Raw genomic sequence first — 19,176 nt, 5'->3', positions numbered from 1 at the left:
GAGCAGAGTGACTAAGAAAAGACTCAATATAAAGCTTATTATCAATTGTGCAAGAAGGAACTGACCTTCACATAAAGATTTTAATACAATAACTTGATTCTTTTGGTCATTGCTGATTTAAATATGAGAGATGAGTTCTGAGAAGAAGTTTTCCACACATGTTGAGATCTAACTAAACTTCTCTGAAATCGATTGCAGTTTTCAGGGGAAAGAAGGGAAGAAAATGAACTCCTATCTGTTTGAATTATTTACACTTGTCATTTTATTTCATCCTGACAACACCTACAAAAGTAGGATTACTGGATCACTTTGACGCATGAGGAAACTGAAGCTCAGTGAGGCTGATTAATGTAACGGAGGCTACCGGGCAGCACTGGGAATTTAACTTGGGTCTCTCAAGGTGAAAACGATCCCTCTCTTTCTCCATGTCATGCTGCAACCAGTTTCAGAGAGTGCCACCTTCATCTATGTCTTTTTATTCCTGATGTCTCCATTTACATTCAAGCCTCCTGATCCATGCTTGGACCGTTACCACAGCCCATTAATGATTTACCAACACATTACATCCATAGAGTTCTTGAGCTTGGTAGAACCTGGCTATTCTGCAAGACAAAGACGCCTATGGCCAATTTTTCTATATACATTAAAAACAATTAAAAACTCAATATCTAGTCAAACCAGAGCTTTGCAAAACTTCTGAGAAAATCTGTGTGCGATTAAACGTCTTAAAATACAATATAATTTGGCACTCTAGGGGCTTCCCTGGTGACGCAGCAGTTAAGAATCTGCCTGCCAATGCAGGGGACACGGGTTCGATCCCTGGTCCGGGAAGATCCTACATGCTGTGGAGCAACTAAGCCTGTGTGCCACAACTACTGAGCCTGCGCTCTAGAGACCGTGAGCCACAACTACTGAGCCCACGTGCCACAACTCCTGAACCCCGGGCACCTGAGCCCGTGCTCTGCAACAAGAGAAGCCACCGCAATGAGAAGCCCGCGCACCGCAAAGAAGAGTAGTCCCTGCTCACCGCAACTAGAGAAAGCCTGCGAGCAGCAACGAAGACCCAACGCAGCCAAAAATAAATAAATAAAATAAATAAATAAATAAAAAATACCTTTAATTTGGCACTCTAATATTTATCCCAGACGAAGATTAGCTCAAAATGGCTAGAGTCTAAATTTTTTAGTCTGATCATCAGAGTGGTAAAATCTCATCCTTGTTCCCCCTCCAGCTTTATGAGGTACACTCATCCCTTGCACTCCGTCCTGAGATGTCTCCTTTCACTCTGCAGGTTGGCCTTTATGGGCTGCAAGCTGGTCCGGGAAACCTGCTACCTTGACGTTTTTACATCCTGTCTGTTGACTAAGTCCCAACTTCCCTCCAGAGCCCAATTCAAGTCCTACCAGTCCTGGAGAAGGTATCCCATCCTCTCAGGCTGCCAGCGATTGCCCTTCCTCTGTGGCTATCATTCCCTTCAGCTCTCTCTTGGTCTACCCCGGGAACTACCTTGACCGCCATCTCTTCTATCTCCTCAACCAGCCGTCTGTTCTTTGAGGTCTTGTGCTTGTCTGACTTTTCCATGGAACCCTTCCCAGCACTTCAGCAGTATTTGCTGATAAGGAGCGTACTTAATAAGTTGAGCAAACACTTCCTGCTCTTGGGTTTGCGCTGCTCATTTTATTTTCACCGATCAGTGTTGTCAGAACAGAGGAGTTTACTAGAGATGCTGTGAAGAAAATTCAGAGGAAAACTGATGTGAGGAGTCTCAAAGGCAAAAGGTTTTTCTGTGAAAGGGAAATAACTGATAAGAGCTGCAGGATCAGGTGAACTTTCCACAGAATGTCAACCAACCGACCGTGTGTACTCTGGATGCTGGGACTTGCCCAAGTCATCAATTTTCACCACGTTGTTGGGGGGTGTCTTAGAATGTGCTGATGTTTATGCAGTTGGATCTGTTGTTTCACCAACAAGCAGTTCAAATGGGGATGTTCATGTCTTTACACAGACACCCATGTGCTTTAAAATTGCCAGTATTCAAGAAAGAATGTCTTAGCACAGATAAAACAGTGGCTTTAATGATTTTAATTGCCTAGTAATTTGAAAAGTTGTTTCCCCCTTATGCTTAGAGGGATAACATTAAATGAAAGAATTAGCCACTAAGTTATATACATGTATGATTACAACTGAATAAAGAATAATAATACAGGGTAAAAACTCTATTAACTATGTAAATGCTTTTTTAGTGAGTACAAGAAATGGTGAGAAGGATGTTACGACGAATGGCAAAATTGGGGCAACCCATTGGATGGGGCAATATTTTCAGAGGTATCTAAAGCAATCCTTGGGAGGAAATGAATTGCTTTCTATTTTCAAATGATGGGGGTCATCACTAGCTCACATGGTGCCTTTGTGTGAATCAGGAAAAGGCACCCCTTTCTGAGGTAGGATGCATGCCTGTCCCAGGGAGGTTGACCTGCCCAGTGGTGTTCAGGGTGGACCTCTGTCACAGGGCACGGCCTGCACATCTAGGTGCCTGTGTGCCCAGCAAACAATTCTTTGGAAAATGGAAGCGATCTTAAAGAGTAGAGTGACCTGAAAAGTAATCCCGCTAATACTTGGTAGAGCAAGGGACTAACTCCAGAATTGTTGATTTAACTTAATCCTGATCAAGAATATTTATTGATGGCTTCGTCTATGAAACATAGGGCTATGCCACAATATTTATATATGACAAGGATCCCACTCTTAAGTAGCCAGTTATAACCTGGTATAAAACTAGTTTATTGGTAATTGTTAGATATTATGGTATTAACTTATTGGAGAAGTGGGAGGCCTCCATTAACAAAACAAAACAAAACAAAACAAAACAAAACAAAACAAAAACAAAACAAAATTTCCCAAAGCAGTTAGCACTGCTCTTTAGGTGTCATGGGTAGAGAAGATCATTATTTCCATTCTGCCACCAAGGAATAAAACATACAGCGATATAGTCAAGGGACCAACAGTGGGTTCTCTTGGGGGTGGAGTTTTGAAGCGAATTGCTTGTAACATTGCATCCCAAATTACCATGTTTCTTGCATGAAGTGGAGACACCCACCCTGGAACTGAAGAAAGTGCTGATGCACGGGAGGGATGGGATTCTGAAGGTGGGGCTGGTTTCCTCTCCTCACTTAACCTTCACCTGTCCCACTCGGCTAGCCTATCACAGGGAAGACAGAGGCCATCGAATGGGTGCCTCAGCTTCCTGCCCTCTCACCGATACCTGAGAGCCCATCTTGGGCTCTGCCCCCCAGATCACTAAGGAAGAGTGGCATTTCTTAGGCTGTAGGTCATCTAAGTCCTCCTAGGGGCTCCTGCCCTCCATCAATGAGCTCTTCAGCCTCTTCCCCTCCTGGGCTTCTGTCATGAGCACTTAATCATTCTCGAGCCCTTCATCCTAACCAAAGAGCTTCTTTCAACTCCAGCTCTCCTCCAGCTACTGCTTTGGCTCTCCCTTCTCATTTTCCACTAAGCTTCACTCCTGCCCCCATCATTGCACTGAACCTGGGTCACCAAGGCCACGAGGACCTTGTTACTGCTAATCTAATTAGAGGACTTGTCGGCTTGCATCTAAATTTCCCATACTTGACCCCGTTGACCCCACCCTCCTCCGTGATGTACCATCTTCCTTTGGCTTCCATGACCCCAGACTCTCCTGTCATACCTGCTCTTTCTCTGGCTGGTCCTTCTTAGTTTCCTTCTTCTTCTCCTTTTTCTTTCCCCACCTCGACTCAAAGGATGTGACCCTGGGGGTTCAGCACTTAACCTATTTCCCTTCTCTCTCTCCATACTCTCCCTAGGCTCTGCATCTATTCACACTGGTCTCAACCGCCATGCTGATGATGCCCAAATCTTTGCTTCCAGCTCATAACTCTCACCAGAGCAAAACTGCCTCCTGCACAGATTGGGTGACACAAGTGGGCATCTAGGTACTGCAGGTGCCCACCCTGCACGTATATGACTCCGAGAGTGAGCAGCTCCTGAAAGTTTGTGCTGTAGATGCTCCATGGTACCTCAAACTCGATAAGTTAAAAAGCTAAGTCCTCATCTTCCCTCCCAAAGCTCTTCCTGTGCCCCCATCCTGGTGAACGATGTCACAGCCGGCTCAGATCAAAACCTGGAGGTCCTCCATGACAGCCCCCTCTCTCATCCTCCACGCCAGCCAGTTACCAAATCCAGTCATTCTGTTTCCACAACCTCTCCTGAATCCAGACTCTTTCCTCCTCCTGCCACTGCCTCTGGTCAGGATGCCACCATCTCCATGCTGCAGCCAGCATGACTTTTCTAAAACACAACCTGACCACAACTCTGCCTAAAACACTTGGCGGTGATTCTCCACTGTCCCCAGAGTGGGCTCCATGACCAGCATCCATGCTGTCCCCTCTCCCCCCTCCTCCGCTGGCTGCCTCGCACTGTCCTCCACCAAGCCCCGCTCCTCATGTCCCCCGAAGGAGCCACAGGCCACCTCCAGATCCTTGCTCAAGTTTCCCTCTCACAGAAGAGCCTCCCTCCACTACTCTCCTCTGGTCTCAGCCTAAATGCCACTTCTAGAAGTCAGTTTTAACACCAAGGCTGGTGAAATGCCCTTCCTGGGCATACTCCTCCCCACCTCTCACATTCACCACAGAGCCTTTCACACAGGGTGGTGTTTGGGGCCTTAACAGTTTGTCCCTGCTTCTCAAGGGAAGGGACACAGCTTACTAATCGATGAGCAGCCAGCACAAACTCAGTGCTCGTCTCATAGAAAGTGTTCAGCAAGTATCTGTTGAATGCATGAAGGATTTAAGGAATTCTGAGTGTGGACTTCAAATCTGATAGTCCTGAATTAAGCCCTAGATCTGCCCCTTCCCAACTGTGTGTCCTTGGGAAAGTTAATAACCCCCCGAGTCTCAGTTTCTGCTCTGTAAAATGGATTTGTTCTTGTGAATGGATTTGTGCTTCTATAACCATCTGCAATCAATACAATGCTTGATGCTCTCTTCTCTTTCAACTCATACATTGAACTCCAGGAAGCCAGAATTAAGTCCTATTCTAGTTGGCATCCCTGGTGCCCAGCCCAGCGATGGGTTCTTAGCCGGGGCACAGTAGATGAAATTTGATGAAAGGATGTTTGAGGGAAGGCAGCCAAGGCAAAGAAGGAAGAAGGAAGAGGTAATGCAGGGAATGTGGAGAAGGGAGAAAAGAGAGACAAACAGAGTGTAGACACTTTCTCTGAGTCTGCTTATGTTTCAGGAGGCTCATCTGCTTTCGAAGGACTGGGCTGAGGATGCTCTCTCCCCTTGGAGATAACCTGCCTGGATCATTCTCGCCTCTGCGACAGTAGGGAGCCACAGGGACCCATGTGACTGGCTCAGCTCCCTTATTGGAAACAGCTGTGCAGACGGCAGCCCTGGGGCTGGAGCTCGGGTAGGGGATTTCACAACCTCCAGGGCTGTGCTTCAGATGAGTTTCAAACGTTGTTTATGTACATCTACGTGTGTGCTTCCTGGGTCTCTTCTGATTGCCATGAGGCCCAGCCCTGCAAAACAAGCTCAGAGTGTGCCTTAGTATTTTGTTCTTGCTGATAGTAATGGAATGTACCAGCCTCCCAATGCCAGATCTGGGAGAAACCAAGGAGCTGAAAACAAAGAAGACATCCAACCCCAGTGGCTCCTCCCAGAGCACATGAAGGGGGTGGGGCATTAAAGCTGGGGAGGGTTTAGGCGGGTTGATATTTTGACTGAATTCCATCCAGAAAAGACATAGGAGGCAGAGTTACATTTTCTTTTTTCCATCCTCTTTACCCAAGCAGTAACAATATTGTAGCAGGCAGGATCTATGTTTACCATCTTCCAGAGAAGAAAGGGACTGCTGTGAGCACATAAAGATTGTAATCATCCATTTCCCTTATGCCTATGAGACACAGGCATAAAGTTTTTGAAGGGATGTGGAGAGTTGCCTTCAAATTGTTCCAGGAAGGAAAGAAAAGATGCTGCCTGGGATGAGAAATAGGGAATTGGACCAGATCACTGATTCTCAACTCCAGTTGCACATTGGAATGACCTGGGGAGCTTTTAAAATCCCAGTATCCAGACTTCATCACAGACAAATTAAATAGAACCTTTGGGGTGGGACCCTGGCATCAGGGCTTTAAAGTTCCCCAGGTGATCACAACGTGCATGTTGAAAATCACTGGATTCCGTGAACTCTGATCTCTGAAGCTCCCTTACATTTCTGGGTTTGAAATTAGTAATCTAGGAACAAAACTGTCTGTAGCTGGCAAGATTTCTCTACAATTGGTTGGGACAATATTTAGGCTTCAGCTAGAGTAGTCACCAATCATGTCAATAGGTGTTCTGTGGAGAAACATAGGAAAGTAGTGTTCGGTGGTCAAATAAGCACAGAAATGTTGACTTCAAATCCCAAGCAGTCAGGGTTAGAGGGATTTTGATGGACATCTCGTTCCATTTATCTCACTGGTTTCCCCAGACCAGCAGCATCAGCATCACCTGGGAGCTTGTTAGAAATGCTAGTTCCCAGGCCCCACCCCAGACCTGCTAAGTCAGAAACTGTGAGAGTGAGATCCAGCTACCTGGGTTTTAACAAAACTTCTGGGTGATTCTGTGCTCAAGTTTGAGAACCAGTGATCTGCTGCAGGAACCCTCTACCATATCCTGGCCCAGTGGTTTAACTGATTTTATCCCTGTTTGGTAACATGGAGCAAGCCCAGTCATCCCTGGGGAAGCCCATTTGTTGTTGAAATTCGTCCTTCAATTCTTTAGATGAAATATGCTTCACTGTAACTTCTACGTGTGGCTCTAGTTCTGTCTTCTGGGATGACCCAGAGTAAATCTAAGTCATGTTCTGTACTTCAAAGACTTTAAGATAATGTTCCAGGGCTTCTGGTTTAATATATGTCTGATAGCTCCTGAGGGCACTTCTCCCAAATTTACAATAAAAAGACACAGGAAGATACAGAAAAGGTGCCAACTCACATTACCACCCAAAAGTAAGACTGAGGGAATAGAAGTAGTAGAAAATTTTTGTGAAAATTTATGTCATCTTGGAGTAGAGAAGACTGTTGTAAGTTTGACACCAAAGGCAGAAATTATAAAGATTCATAGATTTAACTATAAAATTATAGGTAACTTCAATATATTTTTAAAAACTTAAAAAGTATATGACAAGCTAGAAAAACTTTGCATATGTATATGTATACTTTATATATATATATATATATATAATGTTAGACTTTAAGTTTCATGACGTGAGCATCATATACTTAATGTATAGCACAGGGTCTGACATAAACTGGGTCCTCAAAGCATTTGACTAATGAATGAATGAAGATGAGTTAAGCAAACAGCCATATAAAAATCAATGCTAGGGACTTCCCTGGTGGTGCAGTGGTTAAGAATCTGCCTTCCAATGCAGGGGACGCGGGTTCAATCCCTGACCAGGGAACTAGATCCCACATGCATGCTGCAACTAAGAGTTCGCATGCTGCAACTAAGACCTGGAGCAACCAAAAAAAAAAAAAAAAAAAAAAATCAATGCTAAAATATACAGTAGAAAAATGGGCTGAGGGCATATATAGGCAATTGACAAAAGGGACAATAAATATTTGAAAAAAATGTTTCACTTCAATAACAGAAAATGCAAATTAAATTAGCACCTATCAAATAGCTAAGTTTAATAATGTTAATGGGAGATGGGTTTTTCATTGATGCTGACTCTAGGGTTAATTCACACAGTGTTTCAGGCAATAATGAAGAATGAGGCCAATCTGGCCTCATTATCAAAGCTTTAAAATTTCTCATGTTGTTCAATCCAGCAGATAGCTGCGTGCCTAATCCTAAGGAAACATTCATGAATGTGCACAATGATTTGGCAACAAGCATATCGATTACAGCTTCATTTATAAAAATAAACACTTGGAAATAAATATCCAAAAAGAGAAGATAGGGCGAAATATTATGTCACAGATTGACAAAGGAATATGACACAGCCATTAAAATGATATTATATAATGATATGAATGGCATAGAAAGATTATTCCTCAAACATGGTTAAGTGATTAAAAATAGTTTATAAAAGGGGTGCATAATGTGATGACCAAGAAATGACCAAGTGAAAAAGCTCTCAGGGTCCTTTAAATCTCCTTCCTCAGACTGAACATTCCTAATTCCTTCCGCCATTTCTCCTTGAATGGTGAGCAAACTTTCTAAAGTCAGAGTGGCCCTGGTGTGTAGGAAGCCTTGGGGAGCACCCTGGAAAATGCTCATGGGATACAGGTTCTAATTTCCAGACTTTCTTGGTAAGTCTCTGTGAATATGCCCTGCTTTGGCAACGCCCCCTTTAAAGCCCGGGTCTGGACAGCACTTTCTGTGTTTACAGGGATACTGCAGGGACAATGAACAATCTTACCAAGGTGACAGTTCACTCGTTAGAGATGATGGGAAAGACATTCCAAGCAGAGAAACTAGAATATGCAAAGGCACAGAGACACAAAAGATTCTGGCATGTTCAGGGAATGGTGAGCAATTCTAGGTGTTGGAAACCTATTTGGAGTGATGGGGGAACCTGGAGGGAGTAGCAGATGAAATGATAAGGGAAGCCTTTCTAAATCAAGCTAAGGATTTGGGTCTTCTTCCTAGTCTTTGCCAGTCTGAAGCCTTGGGATGTTACACTGAGATCCTTGTTTTAGAAAGAGCACAACGGTGGCTATGTACTGGAACCGGGGGATGGTTTAAGCAAAGGATACCATATGCTTAGTGAACTCTTTAAATTTTAGGATCGGATGTGTTGCTGGTTTGCTTTTTAAGTGGCTTCTTCTGGTACTTTCTCTTTTATGTTTGCTCAGGATCTCTTGGTGGGCTCCAACAAACAATAGGACTGTGAGCCCACCCCAGGCAGAAAGAGGAAGATGGGTGGTGGTGGACAGAAAGCATTCATGTCTCCTGCTGTCATCCCATTCATGTTTTCCCTGACCCTGGGCTTGGACAGCTCCCAGGAGGTGGGCACCAATCCCAGGGAAGGATGTGGCTCTGGGCTCAGGCCTCCTGGAGTCCTCTGCTCTACAGTGGAGGCTGGAAGCTCTCAGCTTTTCCAGCAACCTCAGAGGCTCTACCGGTGAGCCCGTGTCTGCCTCTGTAGGGCTAGGGCGGGTTCATTGCGGGAAGGATGGAGCAGACAGGAACTGAGAAGGAAGAATTGCCAGGTTCCTGTGAGGTCAACATATGTTTGAAACAAATCAGAATGAGAATGTAATTAGGTGATGTTTGTTTTTGTTTTTGTTTTAAAGGAAAAATTCAGAACCTGTGACTCGTGTTCACGAGCACATGCTTGGATGCAGTCATTTTGAGTTTATGGAAAATGTGGTCAGCCCCATAAATCAGTGCTGAGAAATTCTTACAGAGTTATCCCCGTGCAAGGAAGTCAGGTCTGTAGCGAGTCTCCTAAGATTATGCAAAACAACACAGAGTAAGCATGTAATAATAAGCTACAGTATAGTCTTCTCTACTCCTGTAATTCTTTCCTGAGTTGCCATGCGGAAGCTGTGAATTTCTGTTCCTACCTAATCTGTGACCTTTCTCGTGTAACTCCATGTGTACGTCTAGATGTCTGTGGCCGTCACCATGACTACAAGGACACAGTTCTCTGCAACTATTCTTGCATGTGTCTTAAACATTTTAGCAGGATTTCTATACAGAAAGCCCATTTAAAAGTAGGCTGAACAATCATAACTTGCAACACTGCTGAGAATACAGTCAAATGTATCCTAATTCTCAGCCCGCCTGTCCTTCGCACCTATTATGTGGTGTGATTGGAAAATGAAAATTCAAGGAGGAATCGTATTTCTCAAAAGCACACAAAACATCTTCAAATGTGAAATACAAACTTTCATTCAGAATTAGTAAATAATAGATTCAATCTAGGTGTGATTCACTAGAAGAAATTCCATCCATTTTCATTTCATTGTTGTTGGATTTAATCCCATCAGCCTTTTGCCCTCAAACAGTTTTGGTTCTTCTATCTTATATACCATAATATTTCTCTCTATCCTTCCTCTTTCCTACACTCCCTTCTCTGCTTGACCCAGTTTAGAAATTTGTTTCTGCCAAACTGGTCAGCAGAGAATGGAATGTTAACAAATTTGAGTGATGTTTTTTAGTTGCTCTGAGAAGAATGGGCTTGTTCACTGGACTAGCACATTCTATCACAAAAAATAGTACTGCTGAACCCGAATTTGGGGATCCTATTTTTTTTTTTTAATCTGTTAGATGAGTCTCATGCAGGCTAAAAAAAATTCTTAATTTTCCACAGAAACCCTATGCATAACTTATAAGGCCAAATGCCACCCTGAGTACAAAGTTGATGGCCTAGGCTCATTTCTGTTAGCTGTAGAGTTTGTACTTTCAAATCTGCTATGGCAAAATGTGTTCTTGTTGACATCCACAGACAAAATACAAATTCCACGTGTCATGAGGGCCAAGCTGGCCCAGCATTTATATGGCCTGGGTTTTTTTTTAATGTCATTCTTGCCTGTTGTCCCTGCCACAAACTGGAGCAGGAATAGCTAATTGGCAGCAGCCTGCACAGGCTATGAAACTTTAGACCAAATCCCCTCAGCCACAAGCCACCCACTGTCACCTGTCACCAGGTGCAAAGGAAGGGGGGCCTGCCTAGCTGGCTCTGCTCTCGTGTTTTATTAGTTGTGCCGTGTTGCAGAGTGGGCAGGGTAAACATGTGGGTATATCTGACACACATCAATTGCAATATAGTTTGAATTTTTGCATCAACCTTTCACAGACAGTAGAAAAGCACAAAGTAAATAATCCTAATAATATATGCCCTGACTAAGCATTACTAAGTGTTCAAACGTTAGGCCACATGCTTTACAAACATTACCTTCTCCAACCAGCCACACTGTGAAGTAGTTATTACCAACTACTTTATAAAGATGAAATTCAGAGAGATCACGTGACTTGCCTGGAGTTTTCCAGGCAGGAAGGAAGCAAGATTCAAACCCAACTCTACCTGGTTTGAAAGGAGCCCCAAATTAGACACCTTGATTTTGCTTTTGGGTTCATGTGCTTGATTCCCAGAGCAGTGAATGCAAGATGCAGGTCGCGGGTAGTTGAGGGAGAATTTGGTCCCCGGCTTTGCTCTGTAGATTTTATGAAAGAGAGACTAACTCTTCCCGGAAGACATAGCAATGGTGTGATTACAGCAGAACTGAGGTTGTTTCCAGCATTGTTACTATCCGAACAGAACACAATATTCAGCTTGTCTTGTCCTCTGTTTCCTCACTTACAAAATGAGGACTTGGGCTAGATGGTTTCTAAGGCCTCTGATGCCTCCTCCCTTTCTATCTCCTTCTAGTTGAGACATCTGAGCTTGGCCCTGACAGTTTCAGGGCAAACCCTCACCAGGGTGGAAGGTCCTCCTGTGATCCTGGACCAGCTGGGCCCAATGTCTGCTGGAAGATGGGGGAGTTTTCTGTGGCCCCTATTCCCTTGCTCTGTCCTGTGGCCCTGGCGTCCTGCTTGTCACCACTGGCCAGTGTGGCTGAGGGTCAGCAGGCCTCTCCCCTGGAGCTACCTGAGGAAGAGCCAGTCCTGCTTTATTCACACACTGTACCTGTAAACTCAGAAGCTCAAGTCCTAGGACATTAAAGCTCAGCTATTTCTGTCAAAATCCTTTTTAAAAAAGCAAGTCGAAACTCAAGGTCTTGTAAAAACCCAAGTTTTGAAAATTAGTGTCTGATTTGTCACAACATGAAATCATAGCTGGATTCCTACATCTGGAGTTATTCTAGCTCCACAGTGAGAGAGAGAGAGAGAGAGAGAGTGCAAAAAGAACACATGTGTGCGACACCGTTAATGAATCCTACCGTGTCTCCTGGCTGTGGACGCATCACGGACACACGATCGTAGCCTTTCCTTAGTAGGACCCACAGGGCATCAAGTTTTCCCTGAAATAAAACAAATGCACCAAGATTACATCTGAAACCAGACCAGGGGCCAGCACAGACAGGCAGAAACTTCCATGCTTCTTAAGTCATGTGAACCACACTTCACCAGCAATGCAGTTGCCATAGGATGTGACTCTCTAGTCCCTAAATTCAAAATGTGGGCCTCAGGAATGTAGGAGGAGGAGAGACACATCCCAGAGGACCCTGATGCTCGGGCAGGAGACATCTGCGACTTTAGTGCAGCCTCAGATTTGCAGACACGGAGGATTCATTCAGGCTCTCAGCTTTTGCCCTCATCATATTCCTGTGCAACTCCTCACACCGCAAGTCAATCTTTTCAACTTGCACTAAAGTTTTTTCTTCCCACTTAGTGTCCAGAGTTTACAAATGAAACAATGAGGACAGATTCAGGCAGGAAAGTGACTGAATAGAAGCATGGACAGGGTGAGACCAATGAAAGGCCCCTGGGGCACAGATCCATGGCTGTCCCTATGATGGGCTCTGGAATCCCAGGCTCGACGGACAAATGACCAAAGATCACTGATCACCACAAATCACAACCCCCTTTGGAGTTGTAGGTGATTGGTTGAATCTGGAAGGAGGGAGCCTATGAGTGCTAAAGTTTTCACAGCATGTGGCAAAGGCAGTCTAACGTTCTAGTTCCCTAGACATACTGAGCAGAGGCTGGTTTCTGCCACTGCAAACACTAACAGAAAAAAAAAAAGACATTTATTTAGCTTTGCTCTTATTATTATTACTATTTTTTAATTTTTCGGCTGCGTTGGGTCTTCGTTGCTGCGCGCGGGCTTTCTCTAGTTGCCAAGAACGGGGGCTACTCTTCATTGTGGTGCACGGGCTTCTCATTGCGGTGGCTTCTCTTGTTGCAGAGCACGGGCTCTAGGGGTGCAGGCTTCAGTAGTTGTGGCACGTAGGCTCAGTAGTTGTAGCTTGTGGGCTCTAGAGCGCAGGCTCAGTAGTTGTGGTGCACGGGCTTAGTTGCTCCGTGGCATGTGGGATCTTCCTGGACCAGTGATCGAACCTGTGTCCCCTGCACCGGCAGGCGGATTCTTAACAACTGTGCCACCAGGGAAGTCCCAGCTTTGCTCTTATTATTAACCCTGGTTGGTGACTCCATCAACAGGCAGAAGTCACCTTTATTTTGTCTTATTTCCCTTCATCACTCTTGTGGTGACCAGGACAATCTGCTCCCCTCCACCTCCAAAGATGACATCCTAGTCTCTAGACCTGTGAATATGTTCCCTTTCATTGCAAAAAGGACTCCGCAGATGTGACTAAGTTAAGGATCTGGAGGTGGGGACATGATTCTGGATCATCGGGTGGACCCAATCTAACCATATGGGTCTTTAACAGAGGGAGGTAGGAGGGTCAGAGTCAGAGAAGGAGATGGGGCGACAGAAGCAGAGTGAATGTGATCCCATGTGAGAAGGATTCAACCCACTGTTGTTAGCTTTGGGGAGGAGAGGGGGCCATAAGCCAATGAGTGTGGGCAGCTTCTGGAATCTGGAAAAGACATGGAGATGGAGTCTCTCCTAGGGCCTCCAGCAGGAATGAAGCCCTGGCCTCACCTTGGTTTTAGCCCAGTGCGACCCATTTTGGGCTTCTGACCTCCAGAACTATAAGATAATAAATTTGTGTGGTTTTAGGCCACTAAGTTAGTGGTAATTTGTTATAGCAACAATACGAAACCAATACAGCCCTTATCACTCCCTGACATAGTCTATGTTTATTTGCTTAGTGTCTGTCTCTGCCATCTGGAATGTGAACTCCATGAAAGCAGAGGTGCCATTGGTTTTGTTAACTGCTGTATGCCCAGCCCTTAGGACAGCTTCTCGTGCTCAGTGAATATTTGTTGGACGAATGAATGCATTCAGTGCTACTAAGTGCTGGGCTAGGTGCTTTTCTATGTGTCTGCTCATTTCATTCTCCCAGCAATTCCAAAGGGTTACGGAGAGGGAATCAGAGAGATCAACTAACTTGCCCAAAGGCACACAGTGTGTAAACTGGAGAGGTGTGATTGGACCCCACTCCATGTCTGTCTAATTCCAAAGCTCATATACTTTCTTTCTTAAAATATATTTTTTAATTGCATTGATTATTTTTTAAATTGAAGTGTAGTTGATTTACAATGTTGTGTTAATTTCTACTGTACAGCAAAATGATTCAGTTATACATATATATACATTCTTTTTTAAAAATATTCTTTTCCATTATGGTTTATCACAGGATATTGAATATAGTTCCCTGCGCAAAGCTCGTATACTTTCTGTTATACCAATTGCAGGTTCTTGCCTGTGCAGATCCTTTAGAACAGGGTTTCTAAACTGTGGATTGCGACTCTTCAAGCCCTCATGAAAAAATTTTGTGTATTAGGACCAGAATTTTTAACAAATAAAATAAAATAGGAAGGAAAATATTTGAGTTAAGGGCAAATGGTGAGGATAAGTATGCATGGGTGTGTGTATGAGTGTGTGAAGTGAATGCACACTTGTGCACGCATAAGCATATACTGGGCCAACATGTTATTTCCTGTTGGGGTCTCAGTCGGACATGTTTGAAAACACCGATCTGGAAGAGGTCTTTGAAGGATAATGCTGAAAGGCTGGGTGAAGGATAATGATGAAAGGCTGGGAGAGTCTAGAAACTTCAAGTTCCTTGCCACAAAGCTTTTGTAGTGGCAGCATCCATTTAAGAATGCCACCTCGAAGACTTGGTGTTTTGAAATTATTTTCTGGTGGGTTTTATTTAGATACAAAAAATGTGCTCTTGAACCTTTATCAACTCTGTTGCTCGAGTTCTTGTGGATTCAACTTTGTCTTGCTAAGTGTAATGTTTCTCATCTCTCTTGGCCAAGTATTTACAAAAACCTCTAAAAATATTTTGAAATGACTTTAGAATGCTGGAAGGACCGCTGCTGGGTTCAGCATGGTTTTCTGCATTAAACCATTTCAAGCATCAGTTAAATATTTTCCTTTAAGGTTCTTTGGGATAAGCATTTATATTTCAGGATATAACCAGGTGGATTTCCTGGAAGAATGCCTCTTTTTCTTTTTCTTTCCATTTTTTGGGGGACTCTGGGTATTTGGCTTTGTAAATCATCCCACCCTCAGTGTTCTGAGCACCGATCACTCAACTCCTTGACAAATGAGGAGCAATGAGATGGGGCTGAAAGAAAAAGTAGCTGTTGAGGAAGTGTATTAATTAACTCAGCAGAAATCTAAAGCTCCATGCAGGGCAAAGGGGCAGAAACCACCTTGATGTGTAACACCAGGAGAAAGGGTTGTGTTTCTTTGAGGCAACAGATCATAGAGTGCTATTTAAGCACAAAATGACTGGATTCAGACTGTTTGTATTCTGGGGCTGCCCCTCACCAGCTCTGCTGCAGCCTCGGACAAGCTGTTTCATGTCCTTAAGCCTTACCTTTCTCATCTTTAAAAAAAGAGATAATAATACTGTCTACCCTATAGATTTGTTAAAAGGCTTACAATTAGATATTGAAGTAAGATACTTGTCTCATAGAAAGTATTCATTCAGTCTTATCAACGATGGGGTAAAGTCATTAAAATGAAAAATTGGGAGTCTCTGTAGAAAGATGGAAATGAATGTAACGTGGAGTGTAAGAATCCAATAATTTGAACTTTACAAGCATGGATCTACCCGTCCTACATTTGGTGCTCCTCCAACTCCATTCTCCCCCTTTCCCTCTGGCTTCTGTGACAGTGTTTGATGACCCCAACACTCCACCAAAGCCACTTCGCTAAGGCTGCCCACAGCAACCCGGCTACCAAATGCCTTGGCCACCTGTGCCCTGATTTTACTTGATTCTTTAGAGCGATCAGATGCTCTGGGCCTCTGCCTCTCTGCCTGCTCCTTCCTTTCTCTCTCATGATACTTTTCAGCCTCTTCTGCCCCTCCCCTCTGCTTACACACGATGTGGTGGCGTGTCCCTTCTTCTAGTCTCACCCCCAGGCTGAATGCTCACTTTGACTACTCTCACCTGGTCCCATGGGTCAAACTTCCACCTGTCTGCCCATGGCTCACACATTCTATCTTCAGCTTAGTCCTCCCTTGAGCTCCAGATCCAAATACCCACCGAATCGTAGTTGTAATGTAAATGTATCACAGGTATAAAAATCCCAGACATCACATACTGAACAATTTTTCCCCAATCTGCTCCTCCTTTTTCATTCCCTACCTTGGTCCATGGCACCACTGACATCCAGACGGGCAAGGTGGACACCAGAGAATCATTCTCACCTCCTCTCCCTCTGCCACCCCTTCATATCCAATTTCGACCACGTCTCTCGAATGTTCTCTCTGTCACAGCCCCCCTGTCACCTCTTCCTGTCCAGCCCTGTCCCACTGTCTCCACGGCTACTGCCTTGGCCTAGGCCCTCATCATCTGTCACTCATCCTGAGAATAGTTTCCTGATTGATCTTTTACCTCCAGGCTCCCAGTCCTTTCTACTACTTGATTCATAACAGATTTCATGGCTAGCTGGAATGGATGCTTTGCTGTTAATAAAATAAACCAAGAGACATCTTATTAGCAGTGTGAATTTAGGCAAGTAACCCAACCTCTCTGTGCCTTGATTTTGCCATCTGTAAAACAGGAGGAGTAGTAGCAGTTTCTAATTTTGAGGGTGGTGGTGAGAAATGAAGGAGTGAGTTCAGGAAAGGCCCTTGGGACTGTGCCTGACTTGTGGTACATGCTTCACCCAGGTTAGCCCTTCATGCAGGTGAGCTGCTATCATGAGTTGTCCTGGCCAAGGTGAGACCAGATAGTTCTGGTTGTACCCTCAGTGTTCTGAGTTCGGAAGGTCCCACAAATGAACCCGAAGTCCCCATTCTGTGTGGCACAGAAAATGATCTGGGTAATCTACCCATCCTATACCTCTTTCTACTCCTATGCCAGGTAGCTTTTTATGCAAGAAGAGCTGAAGTAAGCTTTAGAATAAGAGTGTTTATAACCAAGAAGAGGATAAACATAACTCTCAAAGGTCAAACAGAAGTGCACAACAAAGGCCCCTATGTTTAATTTTCTGAGAGGAGGCAAAAGCCTGTCATTTCAAGACAGTAGCTACTGGGCTTATTAATAACATCCCTTTAGGGCCACAAGAGCCTCAGAGGATTCTTCCAAGCAGTCCCTGGGCTTTACCCACTCCTCCTGGGGGGAGCCTTTGAGTTGACTCCACTATTTCTCTCAGATCTGAGTGTCCCGAATGCATGCGTCTCTCTTCAAGGTGCATGTCAAGACACTGGTCCTCACTCCCGAAGAGAAATGCTTCTGTGAAGCTCAAAGATTTCCCACCATCCTGGGAACCCTCCACCAGAATGCATTAGCTGATATTTACATATACCTTTCTTTCATATGAAATTGACACACTTTGACTATAACATGAGAAATGTACCAATTCCAGGCTCCCAAACTCTACCTCAGCCTCAGACAATCAATACTTTTCATTCCACAAAGGCTGGCAAACTGGGAGTTCTATGTCAATGCTCGCTTTTGTTTCTTTCTAAACAAGAAGACTGTGCCAGGGAGGTTTGTGAAGCCCAACACTCAAAGCATCTTGGTGCATGGGCTTTGTGGCTGGGTTTCTTCTTTCTTTCTTTTTTTTGGGGGGGGGGGATGGAGGGCCAGGCAGCAGCTGTGTCTTCTCTTCTGGTTTGTCTGCCTCAGCTATGTGGAAGTTAGTCAGAGGTTGAGAATTTTGAGGGTAGTTCAACTTAGAGGGCTGTTAGAGACTAACACTAATTTTTTTACACCTTAGAATATATGGTAAATATTGTGACCCATGCTTCCCTTTAAATGAAATAAATTAATGCATAAGTTGGAAACTTTCCTTACACACACACACACACACACACACAATCACACATGGTTAATTTTTTTTTCTCTTTTTTCTTTTGGTCTTTGTTTAAAACATGTTTGGAACCATTCTAAAAAGTAGCCGGGGAGGGACAAAAAAAGTCTGTTGAATATCAACAGCACATCTGACAGCATTTAAGGCTTTGGTGTGTCTTACTAGGCTACATACAGCTTCATTCAGTACCGTTTCACCACTGAATGCTGCTTGATTACAAGGCTGAGGTGCTTAAGGCCGGGGATGACAGGTCCACCTGAAAGAAAATGAACAGAAGGCCACCCGCTCCCCGGTACTGCAAGCAGCACAGGCCGGTCTGCCGGGCCAGCCAGGTTCTGGCTTTTGTCCTTCAGCTGTCATTTCTGTCACTGCCAGTCACATGGAGGAGCTACTGGAAAAGGAGAAAAATCATTTCTCTGAAGGCTGCAAGCCTTCCAGCAAACCTGAAAACAGTCCTGGTTTTAATCTTTCTGGTGGTCATACATCTGGGCATTACTTAACTCGCCTGAAACGGTCAGTCCCAATTTAACGAGAAGCACGGGATTGCTGTAAAGCCAGGGGGTGAAAACTGAGCAAAGAAAAATTCAGGCCAAATATCGGAAAATTTCTTGATCATGAGCCTGGAATGAGGAAAGGGTGAAGTGTGGTCAGTGTGGTCAGTGCCTTAAATTAGCCTGGGCGACGGCGGGGAGCAGCCCATTGCGGACTCTTTCTCCCAATGAGTTCCTGCGGGATGTGCTTAGGCAATGTGCTTCCCTGCTTCTCTGCTCCTCAGATCTGTTTCCTGAAATGCACGAAAGAGCGAGTCAAATGCAACCCGTTTAAAGGTGTATATGATTCTGACCACCTTCACTGGGGAACCAGGACTCTTCCCAGTACCTCCTGAAAGTTTTGCGCTGGGTGGAGGTGTTCTCCCTGTTTATAGTGGGGCAGGTTATCCCCCATGAGCTGCCTGCCCCTATCCACTCTCTGTGTTTCTCTGCCTTCCTTGCTCCATGCCTTGGAAGCCTGACCTCTATAGATGGCATCATTTAGCTTCCCTTTGGTTTGGCCAACAGGTGGCATCAGAGGGAGACGAGAGTCGACAGGTAAATGGATAAAGAAAGATGTGGTACATATATACCATGGAATCTTCCTCAGCCATGAGAAAGAATGAAATAATGCCATTTGCAGCAACACGGATGGACCTAGAGATGATCATACTAAGTGAAGTCAGCCAGAGAAAGACAAATATCATATGATATCGCTTATATGTGGAATCGAAAAAAAAAATGATACAGATGAACTTATTTACAA

General features: G+C 44.4%; 1 protein-coding gene across 1 annotated transcript in view; it reads right to left on the bottom strand.

Moving 5' to 3' along the window:
- ANTXR1 (ANTXR cell adhesion molecule 1) overlaps positions 1-19,176 on the bottom strand; it is a 241,491-nt gene that overhangs the window by 44,229 nt on the left and 178,086 nt on the right. The window contains exon 17 of the mRNA XM_061210663.1: positions 11,915-11,995. Coding sequence (XP_061066646.1) covers positions 11,915-11,995 — 81 coding nt within the window. The remainder of the gene's footprint in view (positions 1-11,914; positions 11,996-19,176) is intronic.

This window comes from Eubalaena glacialis, chromosome 14 (genome assembly GCF_028564815.1).
Source record: "Eubalaena glacialis isolate mEubGla1 chromosome 14, mEubGla1.1.hap2.+ XY, whole genome shotgun sequence".
NCBI lineage: Eukaryota > Metazoa > Chordata > Mammalia > Artiodactyla > Balaenidae > Eubalaena > Eubalaena glacialis.
This window is presented reverse-complemented; position numbering and strand designations above follow the sequence as displayed.